Here is a 26,609-nt window from a genome sequence, read left to right on the forward strand (position 1 = left end):
CTTTGTAGTAGTCACTTGTCAGATGAAACCAGACATTCTACAATACAAGAAAAGTCTTCAGTCCTTTGATTGCAAGGAAATCACAGTGAGGTTTCGAAATGGAGGCAAACTTAATGGACACATTTTAAACTTCCTATAAGAAAGTGAATGTCTATTTTCCAGCAGCTAACAAAGGAAGCTGATATCTCTAGGTAGGGAACGTGACTATACTTCTGAATATTCTGTAAGAGAAGCATATCCTTTACCATTAACTGAAGAAAGAAAAAAAAATTCCTACCCAGTCCTTATTAAAAAGAAATCAGATTTGGTATGCCTATGACACTTTAAAGAGCATATTATGTGGGAAAACAAACATTTAACCTGGCAAATGAAAATGGATTTGGAGTTTCAACATATTTGGCAGAGAGGCAGAATTAAATTCAAGTCAAGTATTCAGAGAAACTAATATAGTTTTAAAATATTTGCTTAAGTAATATAGTATTTAAAAGAACGTATTTGAAGAAATGTTTTTGTTAAAACGTTTTACAGTTTTAAGTGAGGATAGTTTTTAAGAGAAAAAGCCTGACTGAAGAACATTTTAACTTTCTTTGTTGTTCCATGAACTTTGGTGAGATTTTTCTATTTACTCTTTCATTAGCCATTTTCTTTTAAGTCTAAGATAACTGAACAGTATCCCCTGCAGCATTTAAAAGGAAATTAGATTTAGATTAAGATTATGATAATCACTTTAGAGCTAAAGCAGTGAGAGTCTCCAGATCCACTCCAGCGTATATGTGGACATGGTATAAGCAAGGGAGGAAGGGAGGGATGGTCTGGTGCAATAAGCAGTTAAGGCACTGGCTGCCTGCACCGGCTGCCTCCATTGCAACCTACGAGCCTTCCCAGTAGAGTGGTTACACAGGATCCTTCTCCAGGCCAGGCTGTCAGGTCCCAACTTGGATACCCAACACAAGCCGGGTCAATTAGAGGCCATTTCCTGAGATTCGAGACTGTTATTCCAGAGGGCTGGGTCTACCTCTCTCTCTGGGTGAGGAAGCTAATTTGGGAGCACCTGCTGGCAAAATGTTATCCACCAAGTAAAAAAGGTCATTCAATAGGAAAAGAAAAAGTAAGCTTATGCAGAGAGAGAGAAGCAAGAGATCAGAAACAGGGAACAAAGTACTGAGATTTGCGCCTGAGTTGCGGTTCCTAAAGCCTGGGAATATTTCCATCCTTCGGTTGCTGAGAAGATACGGATCCTTACACAAGAAATTCGTCTATATGTAGAGTTTATTTATTTTTCTAAACAAGATATCAAATTGATGATGGGTGAATTTATAAATTTAGCTTGTCAGCCCTAGTCTCTACTTCCATCCATGATCTTTGTTCAGTCTGTATGCTAATCACAGAAAGAATAGTGGTGACTCTTATTGAAGCATAACTCCCATGACAACTTTGTGCTATCATCCTGAAAAAAAAAATTGACGTCGTTCCTATGTGTAACCAACACTTCTTTCAGTTAATATGAAGAGCACACTGAAGTAACATGCATCTTTAGGTAACCATCAGGACATCGCCAGTAGCTTGGACATAAATTATATAAAGACCTAAAGGCCATCACGAAGTCCTTTACCCAGTAGGAAATATGACCATCCTAAATAACCTTCCAATAAATCAGGGGGAAGTATCAATTTTTTTTTTTTTTTTTGTCTTTTTGCCATTTTCTGGGCCGTTCTCGTGGCATATGGAGGTTCCCAGGCTAGGGGGTCTAACTGGAACTGTAGCCACCGGCCTACACCAGAGCTACACCAGAGCCACAGCAACGCGGGATCCTAGCCACATCTGTGACCACAGCTCACAGCAACGCCGGATCCTTAACCCACTGAGCAAGGCCAGGGATCGAACCCGCAACCTCATGGTTCCTAGTCAGATTCATTAACCACTGCACCACGATGGGAACTCCACCAATTTTTTTTTTTTTTTTTTTTTTTTTTTTACTGGTTTCTAATACCAGTTTTCTGTTTCCAGAGAAAACAAGCTGGATAAAAGTTTCCAGAGATGATAAACAGGTGCTGTTGTACTGAACATGTGTAAACACACAGAAATTCACTGTTAAAACTAACACACAAAATCCTCCAACTTATAAATACACTGTATCCTAAAAGTTTGTTTTAAATTCAGACCGTATCTTCTCACAGAAATATTGTCTTAAATGGTAGATAGGTTCCAAAGTAATCTTACAAAAACCTCTTTAACCCATATGCATCTGGACTACAGCCGGTTTACCTAGTGATCATAAGAATAATAATTAAGAGAATTTTGTCCACATCTAGAATTATGCAAAATTATAGAGACAAAGTTGACACCTTCTCCTTTAATTTCTGAAATCTCACCTTCTAGCGTATCTCTCTTGAATTTTCTCTTTCCTACAAACAGAATATAACACATCACTTAATGTTCCCTATTCTTTAGGTTTCTCTAAAAACAACTTTACCTCTACTGCTTGCTGACCAAAAGTCTTTAAAGTAAGTCCCCTTCGGCTAATGATTAAGAGAGAAGCAATGTGATTCACATTAATATGGAAATAACCGAGTGCCCTTGGCCCTGCATGTGCTTTTAAAATTTTTGAAAGCAGAAACAATAATCTCTTATCAACTATGGTTTTGCAAATTGTGGCTTTCAGATAGTGAGGCCTCACATTTGTAAAACAAATATGAGAAATTTGTCCTCTTTTAAGATGTATGACTCTGTTCAGACAAGACCCGAAGTGGCCAAAGAAAAGCACAATACCTTTCTTTGCCTTGAAATTTAGGGAGGCTAGTAACTATATACAATAAACCCCAAGGAATTTCTTTCAGATAAATTTTTCTAGGTTGGAAGAAATATGACGCCTTCCTGCTATCCTCCTTTTCTGGATGCTGCACACGCGCTCGTGAGTTTCCATTCCTGGCCCTTCTGTTCCTTCTGTTTTGTAACTGTGGCTCTAGGCAAGTCCTAGTCCCTGTGCTTCAGGGTCCTCCTCAGCAAAGGGGGGATAATAACATGGGGAGACAGTGACGGGAGCTGACGCCCACGTTAGGGTTTAGAGCAGAGTCTGGTACATACTGAGTCCACACAGGACCCCCTTATTATGCCTGCGCTGTCTCCTTCTCTGGTATATTACGGTTCTGTCAAAGAAACAACTGTATTGCAAATACTATTCTCTATCCCTAGGATTTAGTACAACAGCTGGCCTAAGAACTACAATTTAAAAATGAATTCATTTTTAAGGATGATGTATTGAGACATGTGCATTTATGACTCCTCAGAACTGAAAAATAACCTCGGAAAGATGTAAGTATGAGTGAACTAAGAAATTACAAATAAAAAACAATGGAAGAAAATGGGCAAGAAAGTTAAAAAAAAAAAAGTAGGAGAATAAAGTAAGATTAAAAACCTATCTGTTATGCAAAGAAAGGTAAATAGGATAATGTCATTGACTGAAAGAAATTAAGGGAAAAAAATGTTAAGATTTGGGGCAAAACACAAAATTCCACTATACCTACATTGTTAATGACATTACACCCAAACCAGGTGGCTCAGAAAGACTAACAGTGAAGACAGACGAAGCTAGAACAAGCCAAGGGACTTGTTAGAACAAGAGAACCAGTTTCTGCTGAGGAAGGATCTTAATGAAGAAAAGCTCAGAATTTCTTCCTCCTAATGAAAGAGAACTGGGCTACATACAGAAGAAATGTTTGGACATTACAGGAGATATGTACAGAAACATCACAGCAGTAAAAGACTTACTTTTAAGAAAGATGATGATGAAAAGGAAGGGAATACTATTAATAATGATGATCTGATAAACACACAAAAATCTCCCTTACCCTGTCCATGAGTCATTTACAAAAAGTCACCACACAAGGATACCAAGTAAATTCTAATGTAGTCCTAACACTAAAAATAATATAGCCAATAATCTGACTGCTATGCAATAAAGCAGCTGAAACACCCAACAGAGAGGCTGAAACAGATAAAACATCCAGCCTGGAAAATATATACCCCTATATTTTAACTACTCTCCTACATAAATTAGGCCAAAGGGCAATTCAATAGTGCAATTAAAGAATATTTACAAAATAATATTTAAATCATAGAAGTATTACATATTTTTAAAAGCCTACAGACTGTAGCAAAAGCCATGCTAGGAAGAAACTTTACAACTTTAATATTTCTGTTGTTAAACACAAATTTTGCTATAAAAAACAAGGAACAAATTTGATTTTTCAAAAACGTCTTCATTCAATTCTATCGTTAGGATGGTACCTAGAAAGGCAACTTTTGGACCAAAAGGCACATAGGCTTCCTTTTTTTAATGCCTTTGACAGATATCGCCACACCTCTCTCCAGAAAGCTGTATTGACTTACCATCCCACTAATCTATGAGATAGTCTATTTCTCTACACGAAGGAAACACTGAGTAATCCTTGATACTAATACATTTCCTAGCCTAAATAACGTGTTCTCGCCCACCCTCAACTTTTGGTTTGGCTTCTGGGAAGGAAGGAGGTAGATTGAGAGGTGAGGTTCAAAATTATTGAAATGTATTAAAAGTTATTTATAAATGGTCTTGCCTCAGAGAACCCACAATTCTTTGAATGATTCCTGAATATAACCAGCTGGCCTACGATTATTATATATGAAAGTATTTAAGTGGATGGCATGATTTAAAATAATACCAAGAGGCAGTAGTAGAAGAATTTTTTAGAAGCGCTGATGTGTTTGAGACAATCGACATCCCATAGAAATAATACACAGGCCACCAAGATCATCACTCTTTGGTTACAATAAATGACAAAGTAAACCTTGATGAGTCTCTATGATTTACAGGAAAAGTTTAAGGAATATTTAACTGTATAAATAATGTGCATTTTCTACCATAAAACCATATGATGGGTTATCAATAAGAACTGCTTAAGATGATGGGGGAAATTTCCAAAATGTTCAGTTGAAGGCTTTTTTTTTAAAACAAAGCATGATAACTGTCTTATATTAGGCTATTTTATTATACTGATTATAATGAACTCAATGTAGGGCCCCAAAGAACAAGTCTCCCAAGATTCAAATATCTTCCCTAGATGGATAATAGGAATTTTACACAGAGCTCCTGTTTAAGGGAAAGAGTTCTCAATTCTTTCTTCCTCTTTCCTTCTCTCTCTCCACCTCCTTTCCTCCCTCTCTTCTCACTCCCCTTTCAGTCTCTCCCCCTTGGATAACTTCTACAGATATAATAAAGGGATACTGTAGCATTTTGAGATATTTGTGTGTGCACTGAATTTTGGTAAATAAAGTCTAATTTTAAATTATTTAAAAGCTCTGTTAGACCTTTCATATAATAAGGATTTTTCCCCCCAAATTAAAACAATTACCTCAGCAATTTTGAATACTTCTGTAGCATGTCTTCCCAAAGGTACACTTCTTTTTTTTTTTTTTTTTTTTTTTTCCCTGTCTTTTTAGGGCTGCACCCATGGCACATGGAAGTACACAGGCTAGGGGTCGATTCGGAGCTGCAGCTGCTGGCCTACGCCACAGCCACAGCAACACCAGACCCAAGCCATGTCTATAACTTATACTGCAGCTCACTGCAATGCAGGATCCTTAATCCACTGAGCAAGGCCAGGGATCAAATCTGCATCCTCGCAGATACTAGTCAGGTTCATTACTGCTGAGCCTCAGTGGGAACTCCCCAAAGGTACACTTTGGTACTCATATCTTCTCCATATTTGACAGCAGGTTAATAAACCCATTATTAATGACTGTATTCTACTTTAGAGTAAAGAACAACTACAAGAAATGTCCTTTCTTCAAGGACTTTTAAAAGTAAGGGTATCCAAAAATAAGATTTAAAAAACATTTTAAAAGCATAAGATTAAATGCTCAAATTGTTAATACTTTGAAACTTTAAAATTAAATACCACAGTTTAAAAAGTTCATTACGTGTCTATGATAGTAACTGTGGGAGTAGGGCCAAACACAACCCTTGGTAACTGAATTTAAGATCCATAGTAGTTATGGTAATAATGCTGAATGTAACATTAATTAGAACTGAACACTAACTCAAGCCCACAGTCCATCAATATAGTACATGAGGCAGATAAATGCAAAAGTAACCCCCTTTAAGTCTGGTGATTTGTTGGTAAATTGTTCTTTAGTGTTAGAAGGACTGAATGAAATAATAAACTATTGTATGAAGCAGAATGGAGATGCAAAATTTCCATGCCACAAAAAACTCAACAGTAACTTAAGGCACCTGCAAATTCAAATTATTTTCTAAGAAGAAATCAGCCTATAACCAAAAGAATTGTCCAGAAGAGGTATTTAATGCATCAGAGAAGTGAATAAGTCTATGCTACTATTTGAAGCTGCTAACTTATAAAACCCTAAAATAGCAAATACACGAGGAAAGGTACATAACATTTATTGCTGAATTTTCTGAATTGGCAACTAGAGAGAATGAACCAGTAGTCACAGATGGTATCAGTCCATTTGAAAAAAAAAAAATCTGCTAACTGAAATTAGAATGGATGCTCAGTATCAGCCTGTAGACAGATTTGGAACGTTACAGGTCAATACTGAAACAGTGTGGTCAAGAGAACTTCTATAGCTAGAACTGTGGAAAAGCCACTACTCTAATTTGAACAGGAAGTTATTCAAGCAATGAAAACCATTACCAACTGGAAAGCACCTATAAAAATTTGTTGAAGAACTCCTGATACAAGCATTTCATAAAGGTATATATAGCTTTTTTTTGCAATCCTCCGTGTCAGAAGAAATGACTGATTTTATTATACACCTGGAAACGGCCTTCTTTAAGCAAAAGAGAAAAACATTTCAGATCAACTAAAGTGATAGATGAATAATATCTGCATGTATCACCTATTTTATTCACCTCATTTGGACAAATATTTAACGAAAGTTTATAATGTTCAAGGTACTGTGCTGGGTACAGAAGATATGAAGGTACATAAGGCCATGCTCTTAAGGAACACGTAAGTCAAACTAAGCAAACACAGTGAGTTATACTCTATCACATACTAAAATATCAGAAGTAGATGCTGCCACATGAAGAAAGCTCAGGGGAAGGGAAGAGAAGTTGAATGCCTATTTAGGGAACTATAAGTCCAAAGAGGTTCTTTATACATTTTATGATGTGGTATGGTGTAGTGTGGTATGGTTCGGTGCTCTGTGTGTGTGTGTGTATGGACATGCACGATTTGGGAGGAAATACGGGAAAAGACGGGGAGCAGAAAAGGTAGAAGATAAAGATGAAAAAGCTTGTTGGGATCAGATTATAAAAGATGCATTAATAACACGCTAAGGGGTTTAGATTCTTCAGTAGGAAATGGAGAGTTATGAAAAGCAGAAGCCTTGCAGGATCTGATCTGTCTTTTGGGCCAACGCTTATGAAAAGGCAAGTTCCCAACAGGCATCCACATGCAACAGATTACATTGATCACTAAATATTTACAGCTTAATCCAGAAGTCCCATTTCTAAATGAGAGATCCAATAGTTTTAATTGTATTAAACAGCTTGATGTGCATCATTTACCACGAAGTGGTGGTAACAATAAGAACTGAACTACAGGCAGCTGCTTAGCATGGCTGCAAATAAAGGAATAGAGGGAAATTATCTATATCAAATAATCAATGATCTGTTCATTCCACTAAATAAATGATAGCATTTAAAAGGCAAAACTCTTTCCACAGAATAGATTTATTTTGATATTTAAAAGGACCAACTTGTTGAGATTAAACCAATAAAGATAAATAAAAGCCAGACTATGTAACAACAATCTGCCCACCTACTGTGGGGAATGTGGGTGAAGGAGAAAGAATAGGGAAACATAATCTACAAAATATTCGGGACAAAAATATTTGGGGTGGGATAACAACCACAATTTGAGAACTATAAACATTAAATGTAAATTAGTGGTAAATCCTGTGGTGTTCTTAAATTCGATGATATTTTAAAACTCTTCTCTGCCAAGGTGTTTTATAAACAAGCTGGTGGGCTGATCTCTAAGAAAGCCCTTGAACTGTATCTTCTAAAAGTGAAGGATTTCACTTTCAGAAGGACAAAGTGAAATTATTTGAGAAAGAAAATATTGATTGATTCTATAAAAAACCTTAACTGGCCAGTTTAATCAGATGTGTGGGGGTATATGCACTGGCACAAGATGGAACAACGAGCCCGGCAAGGCCTGTCCCTGCCCATCACCACCGGAGACATGGAAATTCAATGTGCAGGACTGGTGGTGTGTATCTTCACCCGTGAAATGATCCTCTGCTTTCCTGAAGCTGAAATTTCTTGGTGGGGAAGGTGGAAGTGAATAGTAATCACTGTTTCTATATTTTACTACTAAGGCCTGATTTAAAATATTTGTCTCCACAACAAAAGATACTTTGGGACATCAGACCATGAAGCCCTAATTTGGATTAAGGGAAAGATGACCACTATGAGTACTGTTTCAGTGCTGTCACCGTGTATTTTGCTCCTCAATAGACTAAGGAGCAAAATTAAGGAAAGGGTAGGAAGAAGAATCTTTACAGTATCACCCAGACAATCAATTGCAAAAAAACCCTAAACGGGCCTGAGGGTGGAAGACAAGATGGGAGTGATACTAAATTTTTGGTCGTAAAGATAGTAGTTATTTGATCAATCTTGCTTTAAAAGTTTTTGATAGCAAAGCAAAACCCAAGAGATTATACATCCTTATGTTAGAGAATGACTAAAACACCACCACTCAACCACCTAGCTTCACACCCACTATGTAGGAGGCTCTAAGCAAAGCAGAATCTGACTGCACCCTCAGTTCACATGGTGAAGAGTCCACAGCTCACATGGTTGAATCTAAAAATATCCCTCCAGAACCACCTGTGAAATCTGATGTATGAAGCTACAGAATGATAAGGACCAGGGTAAGTCAGGGCATGTTCTATTTTTATAAGATCTGTAATTTACTTTTCATATCATTCATTGAAAAATGTCTTATCCAGATGTTTTATAGCATTGAATAGACAGGTCTCTACCATTACATAATGGGGGGGGGGAATAAAAAGTAGACTGGGAGAGCTGGAGGTCAGTTTTGGAGCTACACATTACACCTCCCTTTGGGTTCTCCTAAAGTCACTTAATACTACCTGTCCTGCGGTTTCCAGGCCAGCAGGACATACACTAAATCACATTTATTCCACTCTGTGTAGCTAAAATCACCAAAAGTTCTGGGGTGGGGTAGGGGATTTCTATTAATATTCCATGAAGAATGATTTCATAGAGTATTTTTAAATTATCTGAACAAAAGTTACCTTCAAAAGAATATGAAGATATACTGATGTGTTCTCCTGATGATTCTCTTTCAGAAACGAATCCTGACACCCCTTATTTCGTGTTTTAAAATGTACCCTAGTTCTATTATTCTATTTTGTGCCCTCTGCAGCAAACCACATTAAAGCTAATTCAATGGTCTTGCCTGAAGTTAATCATAAAAACTTTCCTAAAGAAGTAAGGTGAGGGGAGTTCACTGATGGCCTAGTGGTTAAAGATTCGGTGCTTTCACCGCTGTGGCCCAGGTTCAATCCTTGATTGGGGAACTGAGATCCCACATCAAGCTGCTGCATGCCGAGGTCAGAAAAAAAGAAGAAAGAAGAAGGAGAAGTAGAAGAAGTAGTAATGTGCTTTACCTCAGAATAAACTAAATTTAAATTTCAAATAAAATAGCAAGTGAAATAGAACATATATGGCTCCATCACCCAACCAATAATCTGCTAAGAAAGTTCAAAATTCAAGACCAAATATGATCATAATTAAATGGCAACCATTTACTGAGCCTGTATTCTCCCTACCAGGTACTTGGTGACTGTTTGATTTGCCACTTAGTGCTAAAGGATTGTGAAGGCAGAAACCACATTTTGGTTTTTTTATAGTCATAATCTCAGGACCTAGTTTAGTGACTGATTCATAGAAGAAGCATTCAAATAAATGCTGAATAAATTAAAGAGTGGAAGGGTGGATGGAGGGTTTGCCTGAATCCAAAGAAAATGATTTATACTCTTTCTCATACTGTCTCTTAGCAAAAATGTCCCAGAGACCTGAGAAGAGCCAAGGTCATCAGTTCTCACACACATGGCAGAGGCCCTAACGCTCATGGACCTTTGGGGCTGCGTTTCCAGTGGCCATTCCTTCTTCACAGATCTTCAGGGACCCATGCTTTTACAGAGGCTAACCAACTGCCACCCTCTTTAGGGATGAAACATGTGGCTTGGGTTAAGCCAGTCAGAGCATGTTATCCTCTCAGCTACCCAGGAGGATGGAAGGGGTTTTGGAAGATACACACACATATGAGGGCATGGTATACACATGTATGTAAATATGTATGCATGTGTGGATAGATCATAAATGCATATATGTATGTAAACTACAGCTCTCTGGTATATAAATTCTATATTTCCCAATCCCATAAATATCTATATTTTAAACTTTTTTTCTGGGTTTCAGTTTTTAACTCAACCTTTTCAGTTTTTTGGTATTTGTAAACATTTATCTGACTGGGATTAGCCCTTTTTACTTTATTTTATGATAAACCTTCTCAAAGACATAATTTCTTTCCCCCACATCTGCAGCATGGGGAAGTTCCCAAGCCAGGGATGGCACCTGCGCCTCAGCAGTGACAATGCTGCATCCTTAACCCGCTGAGCCACCAGGGACTCTTCTAAGATATTATTTTTGAACTCTTAGTCTTAAAGGTATTTTACTTTCCTTTATAATTAAAAAAATCATGACAGATAGATAAGGAGAAGAGTAGAAAGATCACACTTCATAAACAGGAGGAGATGGAGAATTTCAACAGCCATCTACCCCCTGGCTTCTCCAATGAATTTTTCAGTCTACTTAGTTCCAAAAATTTACACCACTGTACCCCAAGGATCACAGCCTCATTACACTTAGGGCATAAGTGAATGATATACCTCATTTCTGTGATCATTCACGAGGAATTTTTGTGTTTAAAAATCTCTGATGAGTCCCTTCAGGTTAAATTCAGATGGCCTTCAGGGGTCTTACTCAGCTTTCAGTGAATGAAACAATTTTTAAGCAGCCAGCCTTAAATTTTATGTATTCCATCCTGCTTTCTCTTTAGACTCCAACGTTAGACCTCTGACTTGAAAACGTAAGATTCGCAGTCACGGGGGATGTTCTGTCCCCTGAGCTGCTCTCTGGTGAGCGCTCATCTCTGCTCTCCTGTTTATTTCTACCAGTTTGAGGAGAGGTCAGAAGGCACAGAGCTCACCCACCCCAGTTTTTAAGCATTTGTTATTTACGTCTCCTTCACAAGACCTAGCAGTTTATTAGAGCAGATATTCTCCTTGATTAATGACACACTTGAGCTTCTCAGGTTCCTTCACAGTAGAGCAGCAGGGTCTCAGGCAAGGTTCCTCTGTGAGTGACCACAGGTCCTCTGTTAAGGAAACACGGAACTATCTGCAGGCTTTAGTGACCCTTCTTTGGCCTTTGGTGGACACAGTCACATTTAGCTGATCAGATCTCAAAAAATTAGAATATAAGAAACAGGATCAAGACTAAAACACACCTGGGTCCTTCTGGGGTGGGTTTAGTGGGGAGAAGCGTAAGGTTGGAGGGGAGCTGTGTGTTTTCACATGTATGATGTGCTAACCATTTCCCTGCTTCTCTTTCCCAGGCCCCCAAATACACTAAGGCAATCCTGAACATTATTTAATCTTTATTTGTTAATTTAGAAAGATCTTCAGATCATGGATTATAGACTATCTGCTATGCATACATCACAGCGTTACAATTTTGGTGCTGGGGAACAACAAATGGGGTTAAGGGTTAGTTAACTTATCATGGTGATGGATTAGCAAGTAGAAATGTATATAAAAGTTCAGACTTTTTTTATATTTCCAATTATACAATATACCTAACGAAGTCAATTATGAGTAAAATATAAAGCCGGGCACACACAGAAATCAGCTAAAAACAACAGGAAAGAACTCAGCTTTTCATAGACTTGCTCAGTGTTTTGAGAAAAAGCCAGGGTCCCAAGCGAATTTTTATGTCTATAAATTTTTTTCTCTCTAAATTACATTTAAATGAAAAAAGAAAAAAAAGAAAAACAACAACAGGGAAAAAAACCCAACAATAATCTTCGTTGGTAGGTCTATACCATTTTCATACATTCGAGGGGAGAAGGTAGTAAACAAGCTTCTGCAACTGTAAGTGATGCTTAGAGGGAAATTAAATCACGGAGTGATGCCAAGACTGATTATCCTACTGCACGTTAAAAGCACGGGACTGCAGTCTGTGAGTCCAAAGTGGTTTCAGATGGAGCCACAGTTGTGGTTTACGCTTGAAACTATAACCTGTCAAATTAGAAGCAGGCAAGGCCTATGTTCTTAACGGTTCCACTTTCTACTGTCTACAGTTATGTCTACAAGTTCAGCATTTTTTTATTCAGTTAAACTGTTATGTGGATGAGTGGAATCTCAAAACTCCTCTTTGTTATTCTGGTTAGAGATTCTTAGTTATGATAGAAAGCTTAGAGAAATTTCCAATCTAATTTTTATTGTATAGATGAAGCTGACTTTCATTGTAGCTATTTTTATCAACTACTGATATTTTATTATCCTGGGTACCACTATGTAATATATAACTGCAGGGAAAAGAAATATAAACCACATATGCTCTCAAAAGCTTCTTCTCTGCATTTCCAAACATTTTATTCACTTGAACTTGTACCTTACTGACTCATCACTTTTCCGGGCCTACAGTAGCCTGCTATTACGAGCTTAGTGTTACAACATGCTCCATTTCTTCTCTTCTCCTTGATTGTGGAATGCCCTCTGGGGCAATAGGCTTGGTTGACAGAGCTTTTCCCATCAAAACTGAATAGCTACTTGTTCAATTTTACTAATGTTTTATGTACAGTCTTTCCTAAATAAATTTTTCTTAGTTCCCATTTGTATAATATAAAAAATGTTTTAAAAAATAAAGCGCAAACAATATTTGCTCTCTGTGTAATGCTTCATAACTGAAACCATGCCACTAAAGAATCATATCCTGTTTAGGCCATAATGACATCAGAAATATATGTTTATCTTCTGCTTTGGACAACTTAGCATGTTTTTGGCCCAAGGCGAAGTTGAACTAAAACCATTTGCAGTTGCCCCAAACCAAGATAACCACACATTTCTAAGGTAATTGATACCTAAGAAGAACCCTGCCTTTAGATCACAGTTCATGATCTAAGCATACTAATTCTTTAAAGAAGGTTGTTAAAGTTTATAAAGCATGTATGTCTATTGGACTTCCTCCAAAATTTAACATGAAGTAATTATATTTTTAGCATGCATAGAGACTATGATAAAGTAGGCACTTAGCATGATCTTTCAGAGTTCTGGAACCACCGCTCTTGCTCAGTTTAAAGAGAAGGGGGAAAAAATGGAGATTTTCTTTTTTACATGGCAAAGTATTACATGAACAAGAATGATAAGAATAATGTCTTGTATTTTGGTAGGCACTCGCATGAAATGAATCATTACTTGTTATTTTTTCCAGAAGTATTAAAGGAAACAATTTTATGAACAGATAGCGAAGGGAAACAGAAGGCATACAATTTTCATATCCATTGTTACAACATGCCCAGGGAGTCCAAACACATGTCACTATCTTTGTTTTACAGTGAGGATACTATCTTAGCTATGAGTCCAACCAGGGTCTACAAATACAGCCTGAAAAACAGCTCTTTGCACTATACGCCAACACAAAAGCAGTAACAACTACCTTTGCCCACAAAAATAACTGGATGGTTTGGAACAAAAATTAAGGAAATATTTAGTTATAAACTAGCTTTTCTGCAATAAAATAGTATTAGTAAAAATAAGATCCTGAAGGAAGCTTACAGAAATCTACTCATCCAAAGGAAGAGACAAAGGAATGGAAAATTGATGTTGTTTCCTAAAGTCAACATGAAGGCAGAGTTTGACATCTTTTCCAGGGCTACTCCAACGCACAAAGCTGCCTTCCCCCATGAAACTTCAGGCAACACTGAAAGAACATAAGAATAGAACCCAATAGAATATGCCCTGCAATAGTTATTCTATTACTCTAAGAAGGGAAGAATGTACTATACCTCCATCCTTTCTTGTTTAACTTCATCAATTTCATCCTCTTCAAACATCGCCAAGAGTTCTCCTGTTTGGTCAATAGAGTTGAGAAAGTCTTGAGCGATTTTTTGTCTTTTGTTCGCGTTATTGCTGCCACTCATTTTGTCTTCACAAAGATAAGGGAAGGAAAAAGGAAACGTTCTTAAATAGGCTTATATCAGCCCTAATCATTCTATGTATTGAATACTGCATATACAATTCAGAATTGGAATGCTCTCAAAATAATCTTTAAAAGAATCCAAAAAAAGTGTAAGTCATGCAGAATTAAATCATATGTCATGAATAAGACTGAGAATAAAACCAAATGATCAATTACCACAGTGAATGGACTGATTAAAATTCCTTACAAAAAAAAAGGAAGGGCTCTCAGACTTGGAAAAAAGAAGCCTGCTAAGGCAAGCCTACGTAAGAAAATAAATAAAAGCAAAGACAAAAAAATCATGAATGACACACGAAATTAAAAGAAGAAAATATTACTTATACTACTATGGCAATATATTTGAAACCTAGGGGATGAGATCTTTTTCTCATAAGAGATAAAACTGCCGTAATTATTTAGAAGCAAAATATAGCACTGAGAAAATTACTGCAAAAGGTCAGGAAGGAATGAAATACTGCAATTGGTAATTAATACAGTTGAAGGTAAATTAAGTATCAGTGTGAAGACATGAGTGAGAAAAAGCTAGATTTTTTTTTTAATGTGATGAATTACATGATCATATACCAAATAAAGACAACCCAAACATCTTAGGGTGACAAGAAAAACTCTAACTTCTTACTCCAACATAGCTTTGTTACCATCCACCTCACTTGATGTTGCTACTGTTAACTATACTACTCTTCTCTCGATTAACCATACTACTCTTCTCCCGAACAGTAGCATATAGAAGTAGATGTGTTATGGACTCAACATTATAATTATATACATTATTTCACAGAATTGCTTTCACATCTATTAAGAATGGAAAATACACTGTAATTATATTTTCTCTTGTATTTACCTACATAATTACCTTTATAGATGCTGTGTGTGTGTGTGTGGATTCAAAGTATTGTCTGATACAACTTGTTTTCAGCCTGAAGAACTTCCTTTAGCATTTTTTTATATGGGTCTGCTAGCAAGTAATTTCCCAAGTTTTTGTTTATCTGGGAATATCTTTGTTTTGCCTTTGTTTTTGAAAGAAAGTTTTGCTGAATACGTTTCTTATTTGTTCAAAGTTTTTCTTTTCAGCACTTTGAATGTTATCCCTCTGCTATATGACCTATATTGTTAATGAGAAGTCAGCTATTAATATTGTTGGGGTTCTACTGCCTGTGATGAGCTGATTTTCTTTTGTGATTTTCATGATTTTCTCTTAGTTCTTGCAGTATTTCTATTAGAATGTGTCTGAGTGTGGATTTCTACATGTTCATCCTATTTGGAGCTTGCTGACATGCATGGACGTGTAGATTAATATTTTTCATCAAAGTGGGAAGATTTTCCATCATTATTTGAGTATTTTTTCTGCTCTTTTTTCTATTTCCTTTCCTTCGTAGTCCATTATGCATATGCTGGCTCGCCTAGTGGTGTCTCATACTTTTCTAAAGCACTGTTAATTTTTCTTCCTTCTCTTTTTCTCTTTATTCTTTAGATTATACAATCTTTAATAAACTGCCTTCAAGTTCACTGATTGTTTCTTTTCCCAGTTCAAAGCCACTACTGGGTGACTCTACTGAATTTTTCATGTCAGTCACTGTACTTTTCAACTCCAGAATTTCCGCTTGTTTCTGTAATTTCTGTCTCTTAAATGACACTCCCTATTTTGTGAGATGCTGTAATCATACCTTCCTTTTGTTATTTATACATGGATTCCTTTAGTTCTTTGAGCACATTTACAATACCTCCTTGAAGTTTTTGCTAAGCCCAGCATCTTGGACCCCCTCAAAGGCAGTTTGTGTTGTCTGCTTATTTTTCCTTTTTTTATGGATCATACATACCTGTTTCTTTGCATGTCTAATATTTTGTTGCAATTGTTGAAAATGACCATTTTACATCATATATTATAGCAACTCTTGATAATAATTCCCTCTCCATTCTGGGGCTTGTTGTCATTGGTTGCTTTTTGGTTATTTGTTTAGTGACTTAGCTGGACTAGATTAGTTCAATAAAGTCTTATTCCCCCTCACAGTGTGCAGCCTTGGATGCTGTTCTTCAGGGGGCACAGCCTTGAACATGTGAACAGTCCCTCAATCACCTGATCTCTCCATTAAACATCTGGCTAGTCTAACTCTATCGTATCACACACAGCTGTTAGCTTCTACTAAGTGCTGGCTGACTGCTCTATTGTTTCGATAATACGTTTGGGCATAAATTTCTCCACAGATCTAAATAATTTTGGGTTACTCTGCAGAGTCAAGATTTGCCAGCCTTTAGGTTTTGCTCTGACCCCAGGAGGACTCTTCTTAGCTATCTCTTTTCTTCGTTAAATTTTTTTTTTTTTTTTTTTTTTTTTTTTGTCTTTTTGCCTTTTCTAGGGCCGCTCCCATGGCATATGGAGGTTCCCAGGCTAGGGGTCTAATTGGAGCTGTAGCCACCGGCCTACGCCAGAGCCACAGCAACTCGGGATCCGAGCCATGTCTTCGACATACACCACAGCTCACGGCAATGCCGGATCCTTAACCCACTGAGCAAGGCCAGGAACAGAACCTGCAACCTCTTGTTTCCTAGTCAGATTCGTTAACCACTGTGCCACGACGGGAACCCCTTCTTTGTTAAACTTTTAGCTTATGCACTATTTTGGTTTTGTTACTAGTAGCATAGAGAGACCAGCTTCCTTTTAATTGCTCACCACCAGGATCTCCACTGTTTTTTAATTACCTTTAGACATGAACTTCCAAACAGTCAGTCCCTGTAAGGAGAGCTACAGAGCTCTGTATTAAGGCCTGGCTCTCTCTTATGGGCTGACTCTTTGCACCACTGCACTGGAGCTGGGGTTGGGAAGAGCAATCAGCTTCTCCCAGCAAGATTCCCCTGGACCTAAGATTGGGGATCTGAGCAGGGGTGGGAGCCCTTTGTTTTGAAGGTTTGTCCCTTCCAGAGTGAAGCTTTACCTCTTGTGAGCAAGCTAGGGTGGGGCAACCCAGGCTCAGTATTCTCAGTCTGCCATGGTTGGGATATAGCTTCCCTATTACTAGAGGATGAGTGGAAGCTCCACTTCTTTCAGCTGTGCTTGCCTGGAATAGAGGTTCTGCAAAAGAGAGCCAAAGGAGATGAGAGATGCTGACTTCCTGCTATCCTGGGGTGAAAACATCCCCCTAGATTGGGAGACAGAGAGGCAGGTGCCCAGTGTTCTTGGACACTCTTGTCCAGAGTGTGCGGCAACAGGGTAGGAGGGAAGGCGAGAGGTGATGGGAGTGGATTATGGCTCAAATGCAACAGACTCTCACTGCTCTTAATGAGATTTAGTAGACTTTTTTGACTGTTTCTCCATTTGCTATCTGCCCTTAGGACAATTTTGAGAGATTTTAAACTATTCTTAATCTTATTATTCTTTGAAATTTTCACCAGTTAAATGTGCTTCAGTGGGGAAGAGTCTACTACCCTCCTCACAAGCCATTCTGGAAGTCTCGCCTCAGTATTAGATATATTTTACCAGCATATTTTATCTTACAAATTAAATCAAGTACAGTGGACCCTTGAAGAACATAGGTTTAAACCACATGCATCCACTTATACATGGATTTCTTCACTAAATACGTACTACAGTACTACATGACTCTATATACATACTCGTTTGGTTGAATCTGGGGACATGGAACCACATGTACGGACGGCCAGCTGTAAAGCTATAGAGGTGCAGACACTTGGCACCTCTAACCCCTGTGGTGTTTAAGGGTCAACTGTATTTTAAAACTTTATACAAGACACAGAAAATTAGAAAATTTAGAGGATAGAGAGGAGAGATTTGAAGTAAATAAGAAGGTGAGGGCATCAAACTGATACGATGGTGTTAGTAAAACTGAACACTAGTCTCACTACCTGGAGCTTCCTGGTATTCAAAGCACGGTATTAACAGCTGTCATTTATCCAGTGGCAGAAATGTATCAGGTGCTTTTCATACATTGATTTGAACTCTCATAAGAACCCTACATGGTAAGTAGCATAACTTCAGATTTACAAATGAGAAAACTGACCCACAAGGACACAGAGAAATAGAAAATTGGGTTAATAGTAATTTAAGACTATTTTGCTCCAAGTCTGTGTCCTTTATGCTATTCATAAAAGAGAACGTTTAAATCCCTTTGGAGAACTATTTTTCAGGAGTTAAATTCTATGAGGCCTGCAGGAATATTAAATAGACAACACTGATTAAACATCTGATCAGAATGTTTTTTTTTTGCGCAGACATTACATTTGCTGATTTGTTGAGGGTCAGAGAAAGCAACTGGTTCTCTTTCAAAGGTAATTAATTCTTCAGCTGGTTTTGAGTAGTTTTCTGGGATTCTTCTTAATACAGGAGAGTTTGTTCAGCTACTTAAAAATGTATCTACAGCAAAGAAGACTACTACGATGCAGTGACTATATTCATGCAAAATAGATGAGTTGTTTCTAAAAACACAACATATTTATTTTGATTACCAAGTACTATTTAGTAATTACCTATTTTCAGCTTAGCACTATTTGATTTTGCAACATAAATATTTTCTCTAAATATCCTAAAATGTGGAGTTGAGTTGGAAAATCCGCTAAGGAAAATATTCTACTTTCAGGCTTTTTGTTAGATTTCAAACAGTACAGAAATAACACACTAAAATAAGGTAACTTTATAGCATAAAACATATCAGATACTTTCCATAATAAATTAATAAAAAATAATATATATCAATTGCAAAGATACAACAGTTCTGACTTCCTACATTTATGATAGAAAAATCATGCTTGCTAAAATCAACTACGTTTTAAATCAACACAATTTTCTTAGTTTCATGATATTCTGATGTGAAATAGGTCATTTTATTAAAAGAAAGAACTAAAATACCAGATTACTCTGAAGTCACATAAATGGAAATTCGTAAGATTTACCTGCCAACTATATAAATATTTGGATAATTTCTAAACTACATTATTCAACAGGAGGATACACATTCTACTCTGATGGGAATACCTATATTGACATTATACAAATATGCCATCGACATCCATGTGTCATACTGGGTTCAGCTTGGTGCTTTGTTTCGGTTACCTTCCAGAAGATCATCCTCATCGATGCCTTTGACGATCTTTGATTTGTAGTCTCGGAAAAACATGTATTTCAGCAGTCTTCTAAGTTTTTTCTATTAAAAACATGAAATAAGTAAGTCAGAAACTTTACACACATATTCATTTTACTGACTGAAGACTACTATGGTAAGTAAATTTAATTAAACTTGTAGCCCAGGATCACTGGGGAAAAATACAGCAATTCTCGGCAGACTATAAATACAAAATTTTGTCATCAAATTAAACATAAAAGCTACAACACAAGCATTTTCAAAAGCATGTTCCATTTGCAAGTACCTGGATGCTCCAGAATCACAATTGTTTGGAGGTTTTTTGGGATTATTTTGGTTATATTCTTTCTGAAGATGGTAATACATATCACACTCTCCATACTAAGCTAACCACACTGACTTTGAAGAATTGTGCACTCATTCAAGACCAAATTTACCTTTTAAAATAATTTATAAACATCTGGACAAGGAGTCTGTAATAACTCCTTTAAAAAGCCAAGCACTCTTTTTTTTTAAATTATTTTTTCATTCTCTGAGAATCTTTTATTTAGAAGAGTTGGTTTATGTTTTATATTTCTGGAAAACATTTTGTAATCTGAGAAACATATGTTTATGAAACTAAAAGCTGATGAATGATAGCTGAGTCTTAATGATGGTTTATTTAGGGTTGTTGGAAGACTATAATATTGCTTAACTTTTAAAGTAACTGATAATACTTTGTAATCTGTTGTATGCTTTCACTTAGAATGGATTATTACTGGTTCCTGACTTTCAGGTTTAAGAGTCTTAATGACAAAAATAACATAATGCGTTTTACGACGCTCTTTCACACGCATTCTACTTGATATTTTCAACAGCCCTGAGACACAGACAAATACAATTATCTCCTTTTTATATATAGAGAAATCAGGTTAAAGACAGTCTTAGAACTAGAGCCTACAGGGACTGACGGGGAAATTAACCTTTGAACCGCAGGTTCCTTATTTACAAAGGAAGTAAAGTACTGACCTTAGAGGACTATTGTGAGGAATAAATGAGAGAATCGCTGAACTGCCAAATGCACTATATGAAACTTAGGAGGCAGTCAATGACTACTGCTCGACTATAACGGAATTATTAAGAGAAGGGACAGACACCTGTATATAGGTCTTTGCTATCCTTCTTTTCTCTTTGATCTAACTTCATTTAGTACTTTAGATTCTATTCTGTCATGTATTACACCCATGTAAACTACTTTAAATTCTGTTTGGAACACATCAACATATAAATAAAATTATTATTTTGAGGGGAAAAATGAGAATACTGGCAACTATCATGTTTTAGCTATGTTCTTAGTTGCTAAAAAGATTCTGGTTAAGCAGAGTCTGGACAGGAGTTCCTGTCGTGGTGTAGCAGAAATGAATCCAACTAGAAACCATGGGGTTTCGGGTTTGATCCCTGGCCTCGCTCAGTGAGTTAAGGATCTGGCGTTGCCGTGAGCTGTGGTGTAGGCCGCAGACACAGCTCGGATCTGGTGTTCCTGTGGCTGTGGTGTAGGCCAGCGGCAACAGCTCTGATTAGAACCCTAACCTGGGAACCTCCATATGCCACGAGTGCGGCCCTAAAAAGGACAAAAAAGACAAAAAAAAAAAAAAAGAAGAGTCTGGACAACAGAAGGGCTCTGACAATTAGTTTATGTTCCGGAAGTTTCCATACAATTTGAAATTTTGACTTCCCCCAAAGGCAGGGAAAACATCAACGTGGACTATTTTTTTGTGAATGACCTGTTTAACTTTGTCGATGCAAAAGGAAAACTGCCTGGATAAATTCTGTAACGGATTGATGCTAACTCCACTGCTCTTCAGCTGCCTTCATAAAGAATCCTGGCTCCTTGTTCCTGCTTTTGCCAACAGCACCTTCAGGCTCCCTCCTCACAGCACCACTGCTGTATGGTGCCTATCTCTTTCCAAGTGTGGTAAAGTCACCGAATTCTGAATATTCTTACTCTTTATTTTCTGAATGCTTCCTTTCTATCCATTTCCAGAGGCATCATACTAATAATCATAGTGTGCTTGAATTCCTGAACTTGCATCCTGGTTAGTTCCATTCTACATATAACTGCATGAGTCTCACCCCAGGCAGAAACCTCCACTTCAACAAATCCTATAGCCTCTCCATCTAATCACACAACCTTAAAATGCTATGTCTTAAAATGCTTCTTCAACTAAATTGTACAGATTTCCTAATCCAGATTGTAAATTCTTGATAGTGAAGACATTTCTTTTCTCTTTCTATTCTTCATATTCTTTCTATTCTTCAATAAGAGCTAATGAACTAAAAATTGAACAGTAGACTGGTCAAGGTGCAGTGTGTAGATCTCCGAGTCCCACTGCATAAAGAGAAAATACATCATCACTGGTCAATATTCAGTCCTACCGACACAAAGTAACTGGGTTTATGAAGGATGCTAACAAGGATATCCAGAAGGTCAGATGAGATGCCTTTTGATAAAAAACAGAGCCAGAAACACACAGATATGGCAGAAGAGGAATGGCTAAGTATATCTTAAAGTCCAGGGAAAAACAATGGAGAGATGAAAGACAGAATATGAGGCACTAAGCATTGAGTGCTCACTTGGGACAGCATCTACCACGTGGTCATTTGGTTTGTTTTTCCACGTGTAACTATCAGATGAAAATTTATTGAAAACGTGGAAAACGTCATAAAATATTTTTGATTAGCTACTCATGGAAGATAGTTATGACAAAATTAGACATGTAAATACCAGCTAAAATATTTTAATAGCAGAGTTCAGAGAGTAAGGCAGGTAGGTCTTAAAGTATAAAAACAACAACAACAGACATTGTGGTGTATATTTATGCTATTGGAATATTCATTCTGATTGATTTTTTCCTATTAATCAGTGGCACAAAAAAATCTGTATTTCAAGTTAAAAAAACTACTCTATGAAAGCCTATAATCCTGCATAAAATTAGAAGAAAAATACATATGTCACTTAGTTATATCCTAGTTACCAGAAGCAACCCAGTCACTGTTTAGTGAATATTATACAGTAACAAAAATGTCTAAATAGATATGTAAGGATAAGTGAGAATTAGTTGTCAGCACAGTTTTACAAAAGTGTCCTTGCCCACGTGAAAATTAAAAAAAAAAAAATTTCTTCTGTAGTAAATGATTTTGTAGTGCAAATTATTAAGACTAAAACATTAGTTCCATAGTTATGATTCCAATGGGAAAGTTATATAACAAGGATACATAATTTTCTTATACAAGTGTTAATTAAGTACCAAGCATGGCCCTTTTAACAATGAAATTGTTTCATATTACCTTATCTTTGCGCATCAAAAACAGAAGATCTTCAGCAGAGATTACTCTTGCTCCCCGAAGCTGAGAAACTTCAGCAGCTTGCTGTAACTAAAAACAAAGGGAATTTTTCTCAATAATCTAAATTAAATATTCCACAGTCGTGATGTCTTAAGAGAGATATACTAAGAGTTAAAAACCTTTGGGAATAATCCAGCAATCACATTGCTGCTTTTAAAAGCAAAATACCTTATGTTTAAAGGTATAAAAAAATGCAATTAAATTAACTTACAAGCCCACCTGTAACTGATACAATAAACAGAAATCCTTGATTTCTTTCATGCAAAGAAAAATCATGTGCAGCTTCCAGAAATGCATTAATGCACCTGAAAATAATTTTATGAAATTTTATCCTCATATCCATGTGAGCAATGGTTTCACTCAGTATCACTGGTTGAATAAGTATATTATTAATCTGAGCTCCCATGCTGGTATGATTTGAAATAGGCCCATTCAGAACTTTAAAAGATCAACAAAAACAGTAGCTGTTTCTAATATCCAAAGGAAAAAAAATAGTTTTAGTTTTGGCAAGTCTTCAGTGGGCAAAGGATTCAGTCCATAAATCATAATACTGGACTGCATTAATTTCTTTCCACACTAATCACATACACACAAAAAGTTAACTGTATCTGGAATGCACAACACAAAACATACTGCATGAAAAGTTAGATTCCCCATGAAATGTTCATCTGGGCCCTTATATCTACAAAGTCAAGAGTTTTTCTGGAATTCAGAAGTCCTAGAAACACAATCTTACTTGAAAATGACCTGGAATATAAAAGAATGTGAAAAATGATAGTTCTATTTTTTGGCACAGGCAAAATCAGTTTCTTATTTTGATTAGTTGGAAGCAACATAAAATACATCCAGCTGAAAAAAATAAAGATGTTGGAGAAAACACTGCAAAAAATGTGCCTGTAACTTCTTCCAAATTTGATCAAACCATGGTGACTGCACCAAACCAACTCTATTCCATTATTATAAAAATATTTACATATAAAGGTTATTTCTGAATGCATCCTTCTTTGAAAGGAATAAATCTAACACATATTCCTAAGGGCTAATCTTTAAAAAGTGACAGAGTGTTATCTTAGCAATTATAAGAAATCAAATAGTGCATTTTGTACTAAAGAAATTCTGAATGTTCAAGTGATTTTGCTAAGTAAGCTTCAAACCTTGTCTAAATACACAGACTACAAAATAGACTATAAACTCCCTATGTGTCAGCCTTACCACTGAATTTCCTGGATACTGGTGGTTGGTATATAAACATAATTCTACCTAAATATAGAAATTTAAATTTAACTGTGAACCATTTAAAAAGAAATCTTGGGGGGAAGGTTTTTAAAAAGATGATGTATCTACCCAGAAAGAAACTAAGTTTTCAGCAGGAAAAAATGTGAATATATTTTTCTAAAAACTGGAAGGATATCAGGGAAATATGTGTACATGTGTTTTTTTCAAATAAAAACATTTCTATCACAGTATAAAATACACACAATCAATGTGGAGAGGAATATGGGCTCAATATCCACTGGTCTGGACACACACACAGAACTGGGAGGAGCCCTGTCAAGTAACTTTTTATTTTCTTCAATGAAGGATGGTGATGATTTGAAAACTCAAAGATACTATATAGATACAAGTAATTTTGCTCATGGTAAGAAAGGATCAGGATAAGCAGACATCCCTAAATAGTTTTCCCAACTAACCACCTGTTTATCCACATTCTATAAAATAACCTGTACTTGTAACATTCTCCAAAATGTCAGTTCACAAACACATTCAACAAGCAAGGAAGGAAAAAAAAAAGGAAAATAAGAACACAGAAGAGTCAGCCATTTAAAATACCTTTCAAAACCAGTACACAACTATTGCAAGGATCTGGGATTTATGTCATGGTTGTGCTGTTATAATTTGCAGAAAAATGCTTATTTTTATTTTTCATCTACCTCTTACAAATTCCCTCGCCTAACCTAGTACCTTTACTAGCACTGGCATTGCTAGTTCTCTCCAGTATGCCCTGGATTCCCATGGAGTGAGTCCCCAGGACCAAAAGTTGCCACCGTATTACCGCACCAAAGCTACCTGGCCCCAATGTGTGCCATATGCCAAAGTCACCTCCCCCACACTCTCACCTTCTCTCCAGCAAGTGAGGAGAGCAAACTTATTAATGCATCACAGTGATCACACGTAAGTGTTTATTGCCCATTAGTTTACTTCTAGAATTTCTGTCTACAATTGCAAGAAAGAGGGAAGAAACTCCTTTAGTAACACAAGCTTTGAAAAAGCAAGTTAGCAGCTTGGCAGTTCAGTTCCATAAGGAGGCTGGGCTCAGCAATGGTGGATTTAGTGTGAAAACCACACTAGAACCAGGAAATCAAAATCACGAAATATTCCTAATACCTTCAGTGTTTAAAAAAAAAAAAAAAAAAAGTTGATTTTACATTCTAAGAAATATCCCTCAATTTTTGAATCCTTGAAAATAAATGGCAGTTGTACTTCACTATAGCAAGTCAGATATTTCTGTCAGTAATTAAAATGACATGAAATGACAGGACATTTTACAATTATTTTATTACAGTAAAAGTAGTGTATGTTTAATTGTAGCATAAAATATGTAAAAATTAACAGAGAAGAGGAATACTTTTAAGACTCAATACTAGCTGAATGAGGATACAAAGTTAATTTTCTTAACTGTATGGATGAAAGTATGGTGAGAGTAACCTTATGGAGATTTATTTGCAACTTACTAAAATATTTTGCTAAAAAACGTGATTCTGCGATAACAGCAACTCATTTACAGCATTTATTTTTTTCTGATAAATATTATTTCTACTCTTCAAAGTAAACTAAAAATAATATACTTGTACCAACCGTTTAAAAGAAAAAAATTTCCCCTAGTGTATTAACACTCATCATGTTTGCATTTAAATATTTTATAATTCTTTATTTGCAGCCTGAGCATAAAAGGTATACTTTAACATCACAAGTCATATTAAATGCCTCATCTTTGATCCCAAAATGTCTTCTCAATTTCTCATTGCTATCAATGACACTAACATTCAAACAATTTTTTTCTCACCTTATTTTATTTTCACCAACTTCTGTTGATTTTGTTGTTTTCATCTGCTCAAGGTCTTGAATTTGCTCTCTACTTCCCCAGTATTCATCTGAGTCTAGGCCCTAGAGCTTTTTGCTTACTTTCTAAATTTCAATGTCTCTAAATAGTGATGCATCCTAGATTTAAGTGTTCAAATCATCTTTCTCAAATATAACATCCACTATTCTTGTTTCAGGACCTATAATAATTCATTGTTATCTGACTTCAATGTGGTCTTTAAGGACTTGACTTACTCATAGATTTTCCCCGTATCTTCATTTCATAAGCTTTCTTGTTTTCCTATCATATTATTCTACATCTAAGCTCCAGTAATTTTGGTTCTATCTTTATGCCTTTGTGTACTTGTGATGATTAATTTTATGTGTCAACTTGACTGGGCCATGAGATGCCCGGACTTGTGGTCAGGCATTATTCTGAGTGTGGCTGTGAGAGTATTTCTGGATGAGTGAAACATCTGAATCCCTAGCTGAGTAAAGCAGACTGCCACTGCTATTGTTAGTGGGCCTCAACCAATCAGGTGAAGCAGTGAATGGAACAAAAAGGCTGAACAGAAGGGAACTCCTTCTGCCTGACTGCCTTGAACTGGGACATAGATCTCTTCCAATCTTTTGATTTGGACTGAAACATCTCCTGGTTCTTAGGCTTTTGGACTTGGACTTGAACTACATTCTGC

The 26,609-nt window shown here is 36.5% G+C and overlaps 1 protein-coding gene across 1 annotated transcript in view; it reads right to left on the bottom strand.

The window, feature by feature from the left end:
• The window catches only part of SUPT3H (SPT3 homolog, SAGA and STAGA complex component), a 397,798-nt gene that overhangs the window by 109,847 nt on the left and 261,342 nt on the right, over window positions 1-26,609 (bottom strand). The window contains exons 5-7 of the mRNA XM_084968281.1: window positions 22,777-22,863; window positions 19,422-19,512; window positions 14,166-14,305 (exon numbers count right to left, since the gene is read on the bottom strand). Coding sequence (XP_084824407.1) covers window positions 14,166-14,305; window positions 19,422-19,512; window positions 22,777-22,863 — 318 coding nt within the window. The remainder of the gene's footprint in view (window positions 1-14,165; window positions 14,306-19,421; window positions 19,513-22,776; window positions 22,864-26,609) is intronic.

Source organism: Sus scrofa, chromosome 7 (genome assembly GCF_054392235.1).
Source record: "Sus scrofa isolate SSC_HxYL_T2T_F1_AM1 chromosome 7, Sscrofa_HxYL_maternal_Yorkshire_Landrace_v2.0, whole genome shotgun sequence".
Classification (NCBI taxonomy): domain Eukaryota; kingdom Metazoa; phylum Chordata; class Mammalia; order Artiodactyla; family Suidae; genus Sus; species Sus scrofa.